This window comes from Hyperolius riggenbachi, chromosome 8, assembly GCF_040937935.1.
Source record: "Hyperolius riggenbachi isolate aHypRig1 chromosome 8, aHypRig1.pri, whole genome shotgun sequence".
NCBI classification, from domain to species: Eukaryota; Metazoa; Chordata; class Amphibia; order Anura; family Hyperoliidae; genus Hyperolius; species Hyperolius riggenbachi.
Window position 1 is genome coordinate 89120335 of NC_090653.1, and position 17377 is coordinate 89137711.

General features: G+C 43.3%; 1 protein-coding gene across 1 annotated transcript in view; it reads left to right on the forward strand.

The window, feature by feature from the left end:
* LOC137529023 (oocyte zinc finger protein XlCOF8.4-like) overlaps positions 1-17377 on the forward strand; it is a 37015-nt gene that overhangs the window by 6835 nt on the left and 12803 nt on the right. The window contains exons 2-6 of the mRNA XM_068250893.1: positions 1323-1408; positions 2703-2762; positions 6363-6513; positions 11207-11314; positions 17131-17229. Coding sequence (XP_068106994.1) covers positions 1325-1408; positions 2703-2762; positions 6363-6513; positions 11207-11314; positions 17131-17229 — 502 coding nt within the window. The 5' untranslated portion in view covers positions 1323-1324. The remainder of the gene's footprint in view (positions 1-1322; positions 1409-2702; positions 2763-6362; positions 6514-11206; positions 11315-17130; positions 17230-17377) is intronic.

A 17377-nucleotide genomic window follows, 5' to 3' on the forward strand; every position in this document is an offset into this window, starting at 1 on the left:
TCATCTCTTAGGCCTGGTGCACACCAAAACAGTTTTTCTGAGCATTTTGAGTTTTTAAATCTGCTGCTAATGTTATTCTATGTGTCTGTGCACGCTGGAGCAATGAGGTTTTGTAAAAAACCCCATAGCATTACATTGAGAAGAGCTTTTGAAACCTCTAAAAGCTCTTCCCAATGTAATGCTATGGGGTTTTTTTTTACAAAACCTCATTGCTCCAGTGTGCACAGACACATAGGATAACATTAGCAGCAGATTTACAAACTCAAAACGCTCAGAAAAACTCCTCTGGTGTGCACCAGGCCTTACCCACCCTGTTTTAAAAGAACAGGCAAATGTTTGTGACTTCATGGGGGCAGCCATCTTTTTCATGGGGGCAACTATCTTTTTGGTTGAAAGGAGGTGACAGGGAGCATGAGACACATTTCCAACTGTCCTGTGTCCTGACCACCCTTCCCAGCTACGCGCGCTAGGCTTCAAATCTCAAATTCAAAATAAAAAAATGTGCGCCAAAACAGCAGAAGGAGAACAAAAACATCAGAAATCCCATCATGCTTTGCACCATCGGGGGAAAAATGCCCGGGCAGTTTTCTTCTGTGCAGCTAAAAATGAGGCTTGGGTTAGAAAAACAAAGTTCTGATGCTGTGAAACTGTTAAGGAAACACCAAGCCTTTTAACTGCTGCTGAGTAGATTTTTAGTCTGGAGGTTCACTTTAAATCACCTTTCTTTCCCATTCTGACATTCAGTTTGGAGTTCAGGAGATTGTCTTGACCAGGACCACACCCCTAAATGCATTGAAGCAACTGCCATGTGATTGGTTGATTAGATAATTGCATTAAGGTTAAATTGAGCAGGTGTTCCTAATAATCCTTTAAGTGAGTGTATAGCGATAGCTTCCTGAACCAGCGGGAATGCGTGCAAATGTACGCGTGGCGGCCCGCCGACTCAGAGTCGGCAAAAACAAAACTAGCTGGCGGCGGGGGATCAGAGGAGCCGTGAGTGACTGCGAGGGCACAGGATGGCTGCAGAGGGCTGGTAGATGCCCAAGGTAAGTGAAACATTTTTTTTTTTAAAGGGTTATTAAATGAATATAAAAACTGCCGGAATTGGGCTTTTAAAAAAGTGTATTTTTGACATTGTATTTAAATGACGTTGGTAGATTTGGTCATTTAGTCGGACCAAGGGGTCTTCTCTTGTTTCTTGCTTGATAAACTGTTTATAGACCTGTTGCATGTAAAGACTGTATGTATGTTCTCCAGATCTTTACATGGATTTCCTCCTTCATTGCATTGCAGCTTACATAAACCTTTTTTTTTTGTCTCAGAAATGATTACCAAAATGAATAAGAAGCAACTGACTGAGAAGATCCTGAATCACGCTCTCGGTATCATTTACCTACTGACTGGAGAGGTAAGTGGGGATTTTACTAAATAGAGAATGTGTTGAAGAAAATGTTAAAAAAGATTATCCTTCACACAGCAAACGGCTAGATTCTGATTAGAGATAGTCAATAATATGCAAAAAATAAATAAATCAGTTAGTGCCAATTTTTATTCTAACTAAACGTGACACCGAAGCGAAAAACCTTATGATATGGCAAATTGTATGTGTAGTACAGATAATAAATAGAACATTGGTAGCAAAGAAAAGAGACTCATATTTTTATTTTCAGTTATATGGCTTTTTTTTTAAATAACATTGCATCATTCTCTAATATTTGCAATTTATAAACTAAACTCTGTATTTTAAACTATGAAACAGAGCAGAGCTAATGAACCTTTGAACTTCCCTGCAGTAAAACCTTATCTGGAGTTGTGTTTCACTATTTCTTTGATGTTACACACTTCAGTAAACAGCTTGTCTTCCACCCAAGTTGGGTCGGAGAGCTCAGAGAAGCTCTTTTGCATAGGTAACTGCTGAAGTTACTTAACCTCCTTGGCGGTATGAAAAATACCGCCAGGAGGGAGCGCAGCAGTTTTTTAAAAATTTTTTTTTTTTTATCATGTAGCAAGCCGAGGGCTCGCTACATGATAGCCGCTGCTGAGCGGCATCCCCCCGCCCGCTTCGATCGCCTTCGGCGATCTCCGATCAGGAAATCCCGTTCATAGAACGGGATTTCCTGGAGGGCTTCCCCCGTCGCCATGGCGACGGGGCGGGATGACGTCACCGACGTCACTGACGTCGGGACGTCATTGGGAGTCCCGGGCCACCCCTCGGCGCTGCCTGGCACTGATTGGCCAGGCAGCGCTGGGGTCTGGAGGGGGGGGGGGCCCGCGCCGCAGCAGATAGCGGCGATCGGGCAGGGGCCGGCGGCGATCAGAGTGCTGGCGCAGCTAGCAAAGTGCTAGCTGCGTCCAGCAAAGCAAAAATTATGAAAATCGGCCCAGCAGGGCCTGAGCGGCACCCTCCGGCGGCTTACCCCGTGTCACACACGGGGTTACCGCCAAGGAGGTTAACTCTTCCTGTACTGGAAACAATATGAGACTCATATCTTTGCTACTAATGTTCTATTTCTTAGCTGCACTACACTTGCAATTCATTATCTCATAAGTTTATATTTACTTCAGATATCCTTTAATGCAAATGTATGCACCTTGAACACATTGCAACTAAATGCCAAAGCAGCGGCATTTGATTGGTCCATAACCCGATTCCGGTATTGCAAAGAATGTTCTCTAATCATCTTGTATTTCTCCTCCTTTAGGAGTATGTGGTTGTAAAGAAGAATTCACCCCACAGCACCACACATTTAATGACTGGAGATGTAAGTTTCTGTAGGATGTGACATTGACTAGATTACAAAGTATTGTAGTGCTGATTTGCATCTTTGGCCATCTTCTTTTGTTATTCCTTATTTACATTGTTTTATCTTTTAAAGCTAATCCGAGAATAATCCCACTGGACAAGTGCTGACTAGTTCTGCACGCATGCCGCCCTTCATGCCGTTCTATGTGGAGTGTACCTTTAGAGTTTCAAATGTGCATCATTGAAAGCAGTAAAAGAACGGCACACTGCCGGGTTCCCATACAGAGGTGCACACCAGTGATAGTGTTTCTGAATGCAACATTGGCCTCAATACAATAAGCGTATCTTCTGACTTTAAAGAACCAGTTTCACAAATGTTTTTTTTTTTTCAAATAGATACTTGTAGTGCTGGTTTAACCACTTCAGCCTAACTGGACGAAAATTTTCGTCCAGTTAGGTTGCGCACACTCCCGCGGGTCGCATGCGCTCCCGCCGCCCCCCCGTGTTCGCTACCGCTGGGGGCCGTTAGCCCAGCGATCAATTAAAGGAATTATAAATCCCTTTCACTGATCGGACCCCCCCGGAGAAAAGTCGACAGCGTCTCTTCAGACGCTGCGGCTTTTCTGAGATCAAAAAGTTCCCCTGCTTCTATCTTCTTCCTGGGAGCGAGATCGATCGCTCCCAGGACTTTTTGACTGTGGCCAAATAGCAAACTACACCAAAAATTACTTAACATTGAATAAATACATTTTTACACATGTAAAATCCCCTGTTTACCTCCCACACCAAAAAATACCCACATACAAGTTTTAATAAAAAATAAAAAAAAAAATTACAATAATAAAAAATAAAAAAAACAAATAGTTACCTAAGGGTCTAAACTTTTTAAATCATGTCAATGGAGTATATCAATATGATTTATTAAATTATGGGCTTCTAAATAGTGATGGACGCAAATTGTAAAAATGCACCTTTATTTCCAAATAAAATATTGTCGCCATACATTGTGATAGGGACATAATTTTAACAGTGTAATACCCGAGACATATGGGCAAATACAATACGTGAGTTTTAATTATGGAGGCATGTATTATTTTAAAACTATAATGGCTGAAAACTGAGAAATAATGAATTTTTTCTGTTTTTTTTTTATTCTTCCTGTTAAAATGCATTTACAGCAAAGTGGCTCTTAGCAAAATGTACCCCCCAAAGAAAGCCTAATTGGTGGCGGAAAAAACAAGATATAGATCAGTTCATTGTGATGAGTAGTGATAAAGTTATTGGCAAATGAATGGGAGGTGAAAGTTGCTCAGATGTAAAAAATTCTCAACCCTGTAGGCTGAAGTGGTTAATGTGTGTAGATGTGTAGATGTTTACCAGGTTTTTTATTTTGCTGTATTTGAAAAATAAACGTACTTTATTTATTCAGCCCCCCCCCCCCCCCCCCCGTATTGGCGACGTGGAGTAGACTATCATAGCACAGGGGTGTTCAGGCGGCAGTTAGAATGTAGGCATGCCGCTCTCACCCCTGCCTCCATCTTCAGCTCCAAACGAGCGCTGAAACCGCCGCTCGTAGACTCAGCGGGAACGCCTGTCATATTGACAGTTGACGTCACCGCTATGCAAATAGGGAGCCTGCGGAGGGGACCTTCTGAGTCCCGTCTGAGCAGGCACTGCTGGGGACACCTAGTGTGTTTAAGAGACTCGCGCACATGCGCAGTCTATGCCGTTCTCTGCCCTGGCGCTTTTGTTACATTTGTAGATAAGCACGAGCTCAGAGAGCGGCATAGACTACGCATGTGCGCGAGTCTGTAAATCACACTAGGTGTCCCCAGCAGTGCCTGCTTAGACGGGACTCAGAAGGTGCGCAGTAGCTCTGCCTCTTCTCCAGTCAATTTCCGCAGATTTTGGCCTCTCCCCGCCCCTCTCAGTGAAAGAAGACAGAGAGGGATGGGGAGAGTTGCTGAAGAAGAGGAAGAGCTACTGCGCACAGCTCTGCCTCCTCCAGGAAGCAAAAATATGCGAGCCCTGGAACTTTTCTGGGCACTTTAGTTGAATCTGCCAGTGATCTCTTTGGCCCTTGCAAGTCTAATCAGTCAACTTTCCAATATGATTGGCTTGGTGGTAAATTTTAATCAAGGCGGTTAGAGGAGCGATGGAGAGTCCAAAGACACATAGGTTTTATACTATGTCAAGTGCTACAACAATAATGAGGACAGTGGCTCAATCCAGTCATATTTCTACTGAAATTGTCGGAAGACAGCAATTGGGCCATTTTTTTTTCTTTGCAGAGTTTGCAGAAGGGAGATCACCACCTATTTTGTCACCTTATGAGCGTATGGCATGTATCTCATATGTTCTACCTCCTTTTTGGTCTTCATTTGAATGCAAGGAGGGCAACTGAATGGTACAGACACACATACCTAATATCTAAAGACGTTTTGTATGTGTTATGTGTGTGTAAATTGTAGATATAGCTATTGCATTTAAAGAGACTCTGAGGCGAGTCTAAATTTACTTTTTTAACAGGTAGTCATGTTAAACTTTGTGCCCCTCCACGCACCCTCCACTCTGCCAACAAGATGAAGCTGGTTATTCCCAGGATACACTTAGGCCGCGTTCACATTACAAACGCGGACGGGCACGCATGCGGAACGCAACGCGTACGAACGCACGCCATCCGCGTTTGTGTGCGTTGCGTGGCTGATCCCATCACTGAAAAGTTAATGGGACAGCCACGCGTTTTGGCAAAAAATGCGTGCAGCATGCGTTCCCGGACCGCACAGGTCCGGAACGCATGCAGTGTGAACATTAGACAGTGTACTCTATGCACTGTCTGATGTTGTGCGTGTCAGCCACCTGCACGCGTTTCCAAAAACGCGGCTGGAAACGCATGCAGTGTGAACGGGGCCTTAACATTTGGTGCTTGGGCCTTTTCCTATGCAGCCCCTACTCTATGGAACTCACTTCCACAATCAGTACGAGAGGCTCCTTCTCTGGACAGCTTTAAAAAAAAGGCTAAAAACTCACCTCTTTTCCCTAGCCTTTGAGACTGCATAATGCAGAGTCACAGCGCTTTGAGTCCCCAGGGGGAAAAGCGCTATATAAATATTATTGTTATCAATATAATCCCTGCTAAAATGCCGCTATCTCGCAGCAAAACGAGGGGTCTTTACCCCCCAAATCCCCTCTGTAAGCTCGGGGGAGCGCTTCCTGAAGAGGCAGAACTAAGCCCTATAGCTCAGCCTCTCATCGCGTCAATCCCCGCTGATCGCCGCCTCTCCCCGCCCCTCTCAATCAGCCTTCACAGAGAGGGGCAGGGGAGAGGCGGAGATCCGCCGGCAGATTGACGCACAAGGATTCAGAGCTACAGCTCATAGCTCTGCCTCCATGAGCAGCAAAATCCACGACCAAGAAAGTCGTGGATTTTGCAGGGGAGATTTGGGGGGTAAAGACCCCTCGTTTTGCCGCGGGATAGCGGCGTTTTAGCAGGGATTATACTGATTTACATGACTGCCTGTTAAAAAAGTAAATTTGGACTCGCTTCAGAGTCTCTTTAATCCAACCTATGTTATGGGTTTCCAGATGCTTTAAATACGTTTGTGTCTCTTTTTATTAGGTTCCAATAAAATGTGGCGATGTGTCCATCTATTTCTCCATGGAGGAATGGGACTATATAGAAGAACATAAAAATCTCTATAAAGATCTAGCAGTTAATAACGGCCAGTCTGACAGTAAAGAAGAAAATGTGGAACCCAGTCTAATCCCTGGTGATTATTTCTTTTATTGAATATTAGATACAGATGTATTCCATTTCACAATTTGTTTTTGTCCCATGGCTTTGTACTCATCAGCACATGCCCTTTGCTCATCTCTCCTTTCCATCTGCACCATAAAAATCAGCATGCTCTAGGCTAGACCACCATTAAATACTCTGCCAAGCACCCCTTGCTGTACATGTTTATTTTTTACAATCACTTTTATTTTTTTGTCTCCCATACATACAGTAGTAGCATCCCCTAATAGTGTATAAATGATCTTTAAGCATTCTCTGCTGCTTAGTAGACCTGAACTTTTGTATAGGACAGAAGGAAAACATAGAGAAATGCACCTGTATGTACAGTGGGATGCGAAAGTTTGGGCAACCTTGTTAATCGTCATTATTTTACTGTATAAATCATTGGTTGTTACAATCAAAAATGTCAGTTAAATAAATCATATAGGAGACACACACACACACACACACACACACACACACACACACACACACACACACACACACACACACACACACACACACACACACACACACACACACACACACACACACACACACACACACACACACACACACACACACACACACACACACACACACACACACACACACACACACAGTGAAATGAAGTTTATTGGATTTACAGAAAGTTGTTTAAACAAAATTAGGCAGGTGCATAAATTTGGGCACCACAAAAAAAGAAATGAAATAAATATTTAGTAGAGCCTCCTTTTGCAGAAATGACCGCTTCTAAATGCTTCATGCAGGTTCCAATGAGAGTCTGCATTCTGGTTGAAGGTATTTTGGACCATTCCTATTTACAAAACTTCTGTAGTTCCTTCAGGTTTGATGGCTTCCGAGCATGGGCAGCTCTCTTTAACTCACACCACAGATGTTCAATTATATTCAGGTCTGGGGACTGAGATGGCCATTCCAGAATGTTGTACTTGTTCCTCTGCATGAATGCCTTAGTGGATTTTGAGCAGTGTTTTGGGTCGTTGTCTTGTTGAAAGATCCAGCCCCGGCACAACTTCAGCTTTGTCACTGATTCCTGGACATTGGTCTCCAGAATCTGCTGATACTGGGTGGAATCCATGCGTCCCTCAACTTTGACAAGATTCCCAGTCCCTGCATTGACCACACAGCCCCGCAGCATCATGGAACCACCACCATATTTTACTGTAGGTAGAAGGTGTCTTTCTTGGAATGCTGTCTTCTTTTTCCTTCATGCGTAACGCCCCTTGTTATGCCAAATGTCTCCATTTTAGTTTCATCAGTCCACAGCACCTTATTCCAAAATGAAGCTGGCTTGTCCAAATGTGCTTTAGCATACCTCAAGTGGCTCTGTTTGTGCTGTGGGTGGAGAAAAGGCTACCTCTGCATCACTCTCGCATACAGCATTTCCTTGTGTAAAGTGCGCTGAAGGGTTGAATGATGCACAGTGACTCCATCTGCAGCAAGATGATGTTGTAGGTCTTTCGTGCTTTTACTCTGGCTGTTCTCACCATTCGTCGCTTCTGTCTATCCGATATTTTTCTTGGTCTGCCTCTTCGAGCCTTAACTTAAACTGAGCCTGTGGTCTTCCATTTCCTCAATATGTTCCTAGCTGTGGAAACAGACAGCTGAACTCTCTGAGACAGCTTCTGTATCCTTCCCCTCAACCATGATGGTGAACAATCTTTGTCTTCAGGTCATTTGAGAGTTGTATAGAGAAAATTAAGAGGAGGGAAACTTATAATTGACCACCTTAAATACTCTTTCTCATAATTGGATTCACGTGTGTATGTAGGTCAGGGGTCACTGAGCTTACCAAGCCAATTTGAGTTCCAATAATTAGTTCTAAAGGTTTTGGAATCAATAAAATGACAACAGTGCCAAAATGTATGCACCTGCCTTGTTAAAACAAATATTGCACACTTTCTGTAAACCCACTAAACTTAATTTCACGTCTCAAATCTCACTGTGTGTGTCTCCTATATGATCTATTTAACTGACATTTTTTATCGTAACAACCACTGATATATACGGGAAAGTCAGGATGATTAACAAGGTTGCCCAAACTTTCGCATCCCACTGTATTTAGAGAGTTTAGCCTTTCTAATTACCCCCTCATCGGTGACTAATCACCACTGTAATTTGATCTCTCTTCATTAGCTCAGAAATCTCCTATGCCATGGCAGAGCAGCTAATTTGTGAACACAGGATGTTAACAACATGTCTGTTTCCATGAAAGCAGGAAATGGACACCAGTGTTCTCCCTAGGCTCCTTTAGCTGAGTGCTCCACCCGGCTAATTTTGGTGAGCACTCGGCTGTTATCGGCTCACCTCCTCATCCGCCTCCTATGCAGTAAGCAGAGATGCACCGGCCCTGCATTCCCCCCTCGCACCCCACCCGGCTACTTTTTCATGCCACCCGGCTGGAAAAAAAACTGGACACACTGCACATTTATTGCAGGTTTTGTATTAGCTGTAACAAAGAAATGTTTTTTCTTTAAAGGTTATTATGCTGTTGCATTTATTTTACAGCAGAGAGGAAGTTCTGAGTTCAGGTCTGTATTAATTAACTAAAATACAGTACTCGCTGTATATGCTCACACATAAGCTGCCCCACAAGTAAGCCCATCTCTTTATTTTTGCCTTAAACTGATAAAAATGGGTGACCTGGGATAAGCCTGTCTCCAGTGCATCCTCCCATGCAGAACTTGCATTGGAAATGTGCTCCTCCGAATGCAGAGTATGCGTTGGAAACATGCCTGTAGCTGTAGTAGCCACTTCTGGTGGTAGTCCTCGCGTCTCCCCTGCAGCTACATGACTCGGCGCTGGAGCTCCAGGCTCAGTGTCATGTGATCTCAGTGAGGCTTGGAGATCGTGGGGGGAGGGGGAGAGTTCAAAGCTGCAAGGGTGATTGCAGGACTGCTGCCAGAGCCGGGGAGCCAACTATAGCTAAGGGCATGCTTTCAATGCATACTCTGCATAGTTGGACTATGCATGCTGAGTCCATAGTAGTACATGTGGAGAAGGCGGCCTGACACTTTATACCCATTTTGGGTATAGAAAGGTTGGCATTTCCGTTAGGATATATACTTTTTAGTTTATATATGACTAGGCATAAGCCTGCCCATTTAAAACGGGCGCTAGGGCTCAGCCGCGACCCTCTCACTGCCACTCCCCATCTCGAGCACGCACGGCCGCACTCCCCACTGCGCGCTTGCCTGCACTCCCCCTATCCTCCTGCTCTCCAGCGTCCGCCCGCATTCCACACATGGACAGGAGAGGATGCAGGGACACAGGGATTTTATTATAGAGGATGTATTTTCGAAATCACAATATTTGTTGGCTATAATTAACTTTACCAAGCCTCAGTACTCCCCAACCCCAAATAGAGGTTCCCCCTGGAGTATACATACCACATGAGTCCCTGTTGCTGATGGATTCTTTACTTTGGTCATTAGCTTGCAAGAAGCAAAGCTTATTTGTGGAGGAATATGAAATGGGATGTGGTGCATAGTATTTTTATACCAGCTATTTTTCCGTTATTTAGATTGCTTGCTGTTATTTTATCTTGAAAGACTACGATCACGAAAATTGAAAAATTTCAAATGCATGTGTTTGCATATGTAAAGTAGAATGCACTATAAATGTATTTTTCCCTATGTCACTGTCACTTACGATAGATTGTAAAATCTGACAGAATTTAGACTATTCCATCTCCCCATGGGGGATTCTCAGAGTTTTTCTGTAAAAGGACTGTAATAGGAATTAAGGCTACAGTAGCACACAGTGAGTAACTTCGTCGCCGTCAGAAGACGAGCTGAAGTTACTTTTAAAACACTGTAATTTGGGTGCCAGCAGTAGCTGGAAGCCGAATTACATCATTCCCCACTATCCACGTGGACCTGGAGGGCGAATAGTAATTAACGCCGCCGGGACTTGTGCAGGAGAAGCCGTATATTGGCTGTATCCTGCGCCCAAGTCTCCGGGCGGAGATTACTCTTGTATGCCTCTCCCAGCCATGGGAGCACGATGAAGATATTACTGGGCAAGATTTTGGAAGAACGGAGGATGCCGAGGTAGGCAACGGAGTACATGGGGCTGGAGAAAGACCCAGGTGAGTATAAATGCTGCATCTTTTGTCTCAGGCTTCCTTTAAGCGACAGCAACATAGAAAAAAAGTAATTTATAATTCATTATATCTATGAGAAATGTAAATCTTATATGTATGTGTGTACATTTTGGGCCCATTCACACTAGAAATCGCCAAAACGCTAACGCAAAACGCTGAGCGTTTTTCTGGCGTTTTTTCCTAGTGATTTTTTCACTGTATAGAGAGCGTTTTTCCAGCGATTAGCGTTTTGCGATTTCTAGTTCAATTCAAATACTTTTATTGAAACGCTAATCGCTCCAGAATCGCTCAGAAAACGCTGCTTGCAACGCGTTTGCGTTTCAGCAAATCGCTAAACGCTTAGATGAGAACACTTCCATACACTTTCATTGTGCACACGTTTTTCAAATCGCTAGCGATTTTCAGCAAAGCTGAAATCGCTCTGAAAACGCACAAGTGTGAATGGGCCCTTAATGATTTTTTTTTGCGATAGTTGCGAATAGACTGGTTTATTTATTTACTGACCATGAAATACTTAAGGTGATGAATGTAGTATATTTCTGTTCTTTGCTGTGATGTACAGATGTTCCGAAGGATGAGATTGAATGCGTCTCGGTTCATGATGGAGTGGAGGACACTGAAACAGAGGAAGAAGCCAGTAAACCTGCAGATATCGCACCAGATATTATTAGTGAGTAACTTTTTTTTTTTTTTTTTGAGAAATGATTTTGTAAATGGTCAGTGACCACTGTGTACAATAGATGGTTAATGGCATGCGAATACTGGCTTGCATGCAAATTTCATACAGCTTTGGAATTGGGCATTGAGATCTGAAATGGAATGTATTTCATTGGGCCTATTACAAGCTGCATACAATTTGCAAGAAATCTACATGCTAGACAAAATTATTTGCATCTCTCTACTTTGCTCTACATAACTTGTAGCAACACTGACAGTTGAGGAAACACAGAAGTGGCACAGCTTAAACCTCCTTCGTAGCCACAACTGTGCTGAATTTTTCCTCCTGCAAAGAGCATACTGTAATGTATACAGCGTTCCATAAAGCTGCTCATGAAGTGAACATGATGCGGAACATGGCCACAGGAACATATCTGACAAGCTCTTGTCTGATCTGTTTGGAAAGATCCTGTACTGCAATGATGGGCACCAAGATGGATCGGGAATCTTCTAGACCAGGGGTCAAAAACCTTTTTGGCTGAGAGCCATAAACGCCACATATTTTAAATTGTATTTCCGTGAGAGGCATACAATATGTTTCAAACTGGGGCAGTAGGACTCAAGTCCCTGTTGCCATGGTGATGTATATACAGTTGATCCTCCGGGCAGTGGAAGTGTCGGACACGCCTTCAGCTTCTCTTGGGTTTCAGCAACAACAGAAACTTTCCCGAGAGCCAGACAGAAGAAATACTGACTAACAGCTTGTACAATTAGCTAGCTGACTTAGAGGTTTATTCACTTTGTAGGATGAGATTCCTTCACTTTGGCCCAATAGGCTGTCTGCCAAGTGCGTTAGTGTTTGTTGGTATGCGGTTTTTTACATAGCATTACATTGTGAAAAAGCTTTCAGTTAAAATGCGTCTAGTGGGAACTGAGCCAGAGGAAAACATCGACATTACTTTGAAAATCAGTTTTCTTTCAGTATTAACTGTTAGAGCAACTGATTAGGGCCTTGATTCATAAACAGCAGTGCAATAACAAAAATCTTGTCGGGAAAATACCGCACTCGGTATTTTCCCGGTCTGTGTGCTAATTCATAAAGATTTCCCCAGCTGCCCTTGGAGGTCGGTAAATTACCGCAGCCCATTGAGCGGTAGAGTAGAGCAGTGTCCCGATTCCCTCTTTGCCCTGCAGAAATGAATCACACAGACGGCTCTCCCTGGCTCTCCCACTGATGACTCAGACAGATGAGTCACACAGTCTTTCCCTGCCTGCAGAAATTACTCACACAGCCAACTCTTTCCACTGATGACTCAGACAGATGAGTCACACAGTCTTTCCCTGCCTGCTGAAATGATTCACACAGACGTCTCTCCGGCTCTCTCCACAGATGAATCAAACAGACTTTCGGATCTCTGCACTTTGCATTAATCAGAGCTGTCAGAGCTGTCGTAACTTGTTAAGACCTCACCAGAGGTGTCGGTAACTACCGCCAGGTTTACTGCATGTTGAAGGCTTTATGAATTGACATTTGCTGACAATTTACTGACATGTGTTGTCGGTAACTGCAGCCAAGTCGGTAATTTAGCTCCCTCGTCGGTAATGTCAGCTTTTCATGCGGTAACAGCCTTTATGAATTGACATTTTGCTAAGTGGTCGGTAAAGTCTGCTGTTTTCAGCATTACCGCATGAGGTAATGCTTTATGAATCGAGGCCTAAGTGTAAAAGGGGCCTAAGCTGCGCTGCTTGAGCAGTGTAGCTTAGTGAATCAACCTCTACTGATTTGTCTGTGAGCCAGATGTAGCCATCAAAAGAGCCACATCTGGCCATAGGTTCCCTACCACTGTTCTAGACCAGTGTTTCTCAACATTTTATTGGTATGTACCCCTTTTAAAACCCTGTACTCACCAAGTACCGCTTAGCATAGTAAACATCACAAGTACCACTTGACAAATATATATTTAATTGTAGCACATGAAAATTGGTTCTAAACAATTTCCAAGAATTTACTATTGCTTTTAATTAGCTAAAGCACTAATTTGGTGTTGTTTAAATAAGATTTATCATTTTCTAAAACTCTAAATTTGATATTCTTGGTTAAGTATATGAAGCCCGAGTACCCCCTGGAACCATCAGAAGTACCCCCTGGGGTACACGTACCTAGGTTCTAGACCCTCCTGAGGCTTCCCTCTATGTGGGTTTACTTTTTTTTTTTTTCTTCTTTTCTACTTTTTTTTTTTTTTTCTTCTTTTCTACTTTTTTTTTTTTTTCTTCTTTTCTACTTTTTTTTTTTTTTTTTTTTTAAGGACAACTGAAGCGAGAGGGATAAGGAGGCTGCCATATTTGTTTCCTTATAAGCAATACCAGTTGCCGGGCTATCCTGCTGATCCTCTGCCACTAATACTTTTAGCCACAGACCCTGAACAAACATGTTGCAGATCAGGTGTTTCTGACATTATTGTCGTCAGATCTGACAAGATTAGCTGCATGCTTGTTTCTGGTGCTATTCAGACACTTTTGCAGCAAATAGATCAGCAGGGCTGCCAGGCAACTGGTATTGTTTAAAAGGAAATACATATGGCAGCCCCCATATCCCTATCACTTCAGTTCAGTTGTCCTTTAAAGTTACAGGTTTGCTTCAAGTTTTGTGCACTGGTTTTTTTTTCCTCTGCACACAGCTGCTCAGTCAAAGCATTATATTGAAACCAGTGGCGTAGCTAAGGAGCTGTGGGCCCCGATGCAAGTTTTACATGGGGCCCCCCAAGCACTCTATACATAACAATTGATATGGCGCACCAAAACCTGCCAATGGCAACTACAGTGTCAGAGGTGCAAGAAGGGAATGGGGAGCAGTTTGTTAATGATTACCATTATTCAAAGCATCTATAGAAGTGATTAATATGAGCACAGGACCAATAGAGAGCTAATGCTGTAGTTGAGGCAGGGCCCTTCGGGGCCCCTCTGGCCCAAGGGCCCCGATGCGGTCGCTACCGCTGCACCCCCTATTGCTACGCCCCTGATTGAAACCTTGCACAATTACTACAGTACATGCTCAGTTACTAGTGTAATGCAAATAAATCTGAGTTGATGTAAGATTATGCAAATTCTGTATGCAAATTTATGAATTCTGCCAAGATAGAAATTGATTGGTCCATTCTCAAGATGTATAAATATCCATACAAATTTTGTATAATCCTGCATCAACTTGGAATTATTTGCATCTAATCAACCATTCTTATTATTATTCCCTGTACATTTGTAGGCTGTAGCTGACCTTAGATTAGCCAGTTGGCACTCATTAATTAATTCATTCATTATATGCAACCAATCACAGTGATTGCATGTACAGGAAGAGAAGGGATGCACTTGCAAGTCTGTTCTCTCCTCACAACTGTGTGGTGTGAAGAAAGTACAGGATGTTAGCTGCGCATTTAGGTCTGTCTAAAATAAAATGCAAAAAATTACAATAAAATATTTGTATTACATACAAAATATGATTTATAATTAATCATCAATGTCAATAATAGTCATACGATTATCAGTATGGTCCTGTGATAAATCTGCTTCAAAGTTAGAATGATTTAGTATGTCTGGACTTAATGGACGAATGTCTTTTTTTCAACCAAACGAACTATGTAACAATATAATGCAGACACCTGAAGTGAGAGGGATATGCATTTCCATATGTATTTCCTTTTAAACAATACCAGTTGCCTGCCAGTCCTGCTCATCTCTTTGGCTGCAGTAGTGTGTGAATCACACCAGAGACAAGCATGTAGCTAATCCAATCAGATTTAAAGGGAACCTAAACTGAGAAGGGTATGGATTTTTCCTTTTAAAATAATACCAGTTCCCTGACTCTCCTGCTGATCCTATGTCTCTAATAATTTTAGCCACAGCCCCTCAACAAGCATGCAGATCAGGTGCCCTGACTGAAGACAGACTGGATTAGCTGCATTCTTGTTTCAGGTGTGATTCATCCACTAATGCCGCCAAAGAGATCAGCAGGACTGCCTATTGTTTAAAAGAAAACGTCCATATCCTTCTCAGTTAAGGTTCCCTTTAAAGAGACACTGAAGCGGAAAAAAAATATGATATAATGAATTGGTTGTGTACTATGAATAATTACTAGAAGATTAGCAGCAAAGAAAATATTCTCATATTTTTATTTTCAGGTATATAGTGTGTTTTCTAACATTGCATCATTCTCTAATATGTGCAGATTACACAACACTCAGCATTCAAAATGATTCTTTCAGAGCAGTCTGTGAACTAATGGCCTCTCCTCTGGCAGAAAAAAAGGAAATAGTTAACTAACAGTTGAGATAATAAAAGTCAGAAGACAGCCCTCTCCACGACTTTGAAAGTTGTAGAGATTAATGGCTTTTTTGCACAGAGATAACAACTGGAGTTTCTTAACTTTTCCTGTACTGGAAACAATTACACTGATGTATCTGATCTTAATGTTTTATTTCTTAGCTGTACTACACATACAAATCATAATATCATAATTTTTTTTTCGCTTCAGTGTCTCTTTAACAAAAATGTAAGAAACCTCTGATCTGCATTTGCTTGTTCATGATCTACGGCTAAAAGTACAAACTTTTATCTGCAACTTTTCAATAAACAGAGGTTTGGTTGATACAAAAAATAAATACAAGTATTAGATTTGCAGGATATCCATGCAACTGGTATTGCTTAAAGGGAAGGTTCAGGGAAACGTTTAAATAAATAAAAATCCATATCCACTTACCTGGGGCTTCCTCCAGCCCGTGGCAGGCAGGAGGTGCCCTCGCCGCCGCTCCAGAGGCTTCCGGTCGTCTTCGGTGGCCGACCTGGCCAGGCCGGCTGCCAGGTCGGGCTCTTCTGCGCTCCAAGGACGGGCTCTTCTGCGTCCCACGCGAGCGCGCTGACGTCATCGGACGTCCTCCGGGCTTTACTGCGCAGGCGCAGAACTACTGCGCCTGCGCAGTACAGCCCGGAGGACGTCCGATGACGTCAGCGCGCCCGCGTGGGACGCAGAAGAGCCCGTCCTTGGAGCGCAGAAGAGCCCGACCTGGCAGCTGGCCTGGCCAGGTCGGGTCGGCCACCGAAGACGACCGGAAGCCTCTGGAGCGGCGGCGAGGGCACCTCCTGCCTGCCACGGGCTGGAGGAAGCCCCAGGTAAGTGGATATGGATTTTTATTTTTTTAAATGTTTCCCTGAACCTTCCCTTTAAAGGAAATCAGAGAAAACCTGCAAGAGAAAATGTATGCATACCTGGGGCTTCCTCCAGCTGATCAGTCCCGCTGCTTCCTGCTGCTGCTTCCATTCTCGGCTATTAGTCCCGGTAAGTTAGGAAGTTGAAGCTCAGTGCACATGCGCGGCACGGCCATGCGCGTCCACCCCATCTGCTCCTGCGCAGGCGCAGAACCTTCCCAGCCACGGGAGCGCGCTCGTCCGGACTGCTCCTGTTCTGCTCTGTACCGACTGGTGCACTCACCTAGACCCGTAGCGGAGAATGGAGGCAGCGGAGGAGGACGTCGAGGGACTGGAGGGAGGAAGCCCCATGTATGTATAAATTTGCTCTTTGCAGGTTGTCTCTGGTACACTTTGAAAGGAAAGAAATATGGCTACCTTCATATGCCTCTCACTTCATTTGTCCTTTTGTTTGCATGGGCAAATGAACCACACTGGCATTGGATTGCAGTCTTCCCCAAAAGAAAAAAAAATCACGTCCTACTGAATTTACATTGTGTACTTGCAGACATGAGCATGGTATGAAAGTGTTAAGCTGAGCACAGATGCCCAAGTCTGGACAGATGTGATGCTGATGTTATTTTTTTACAGGCGAAGTTGATGATACTGCGGTGGTTACTGAACAAGTGGAGGAGACACAAGAAAATGCTCATCCTGTTCCAAAACAGGAGCCAGTCATTGATATTACAGGTAGCTGTGCACGTTGTGGATTTACACATATACACACAGCTAGTTTTGACATATGGGTATAAAAGCAAGAGAAAAAAGTGCTTCTAATTTTGAAAAACCTACGAACCCAATTCCATTCTCAAGACAGAATTGTTGTCTGTTCTATTCG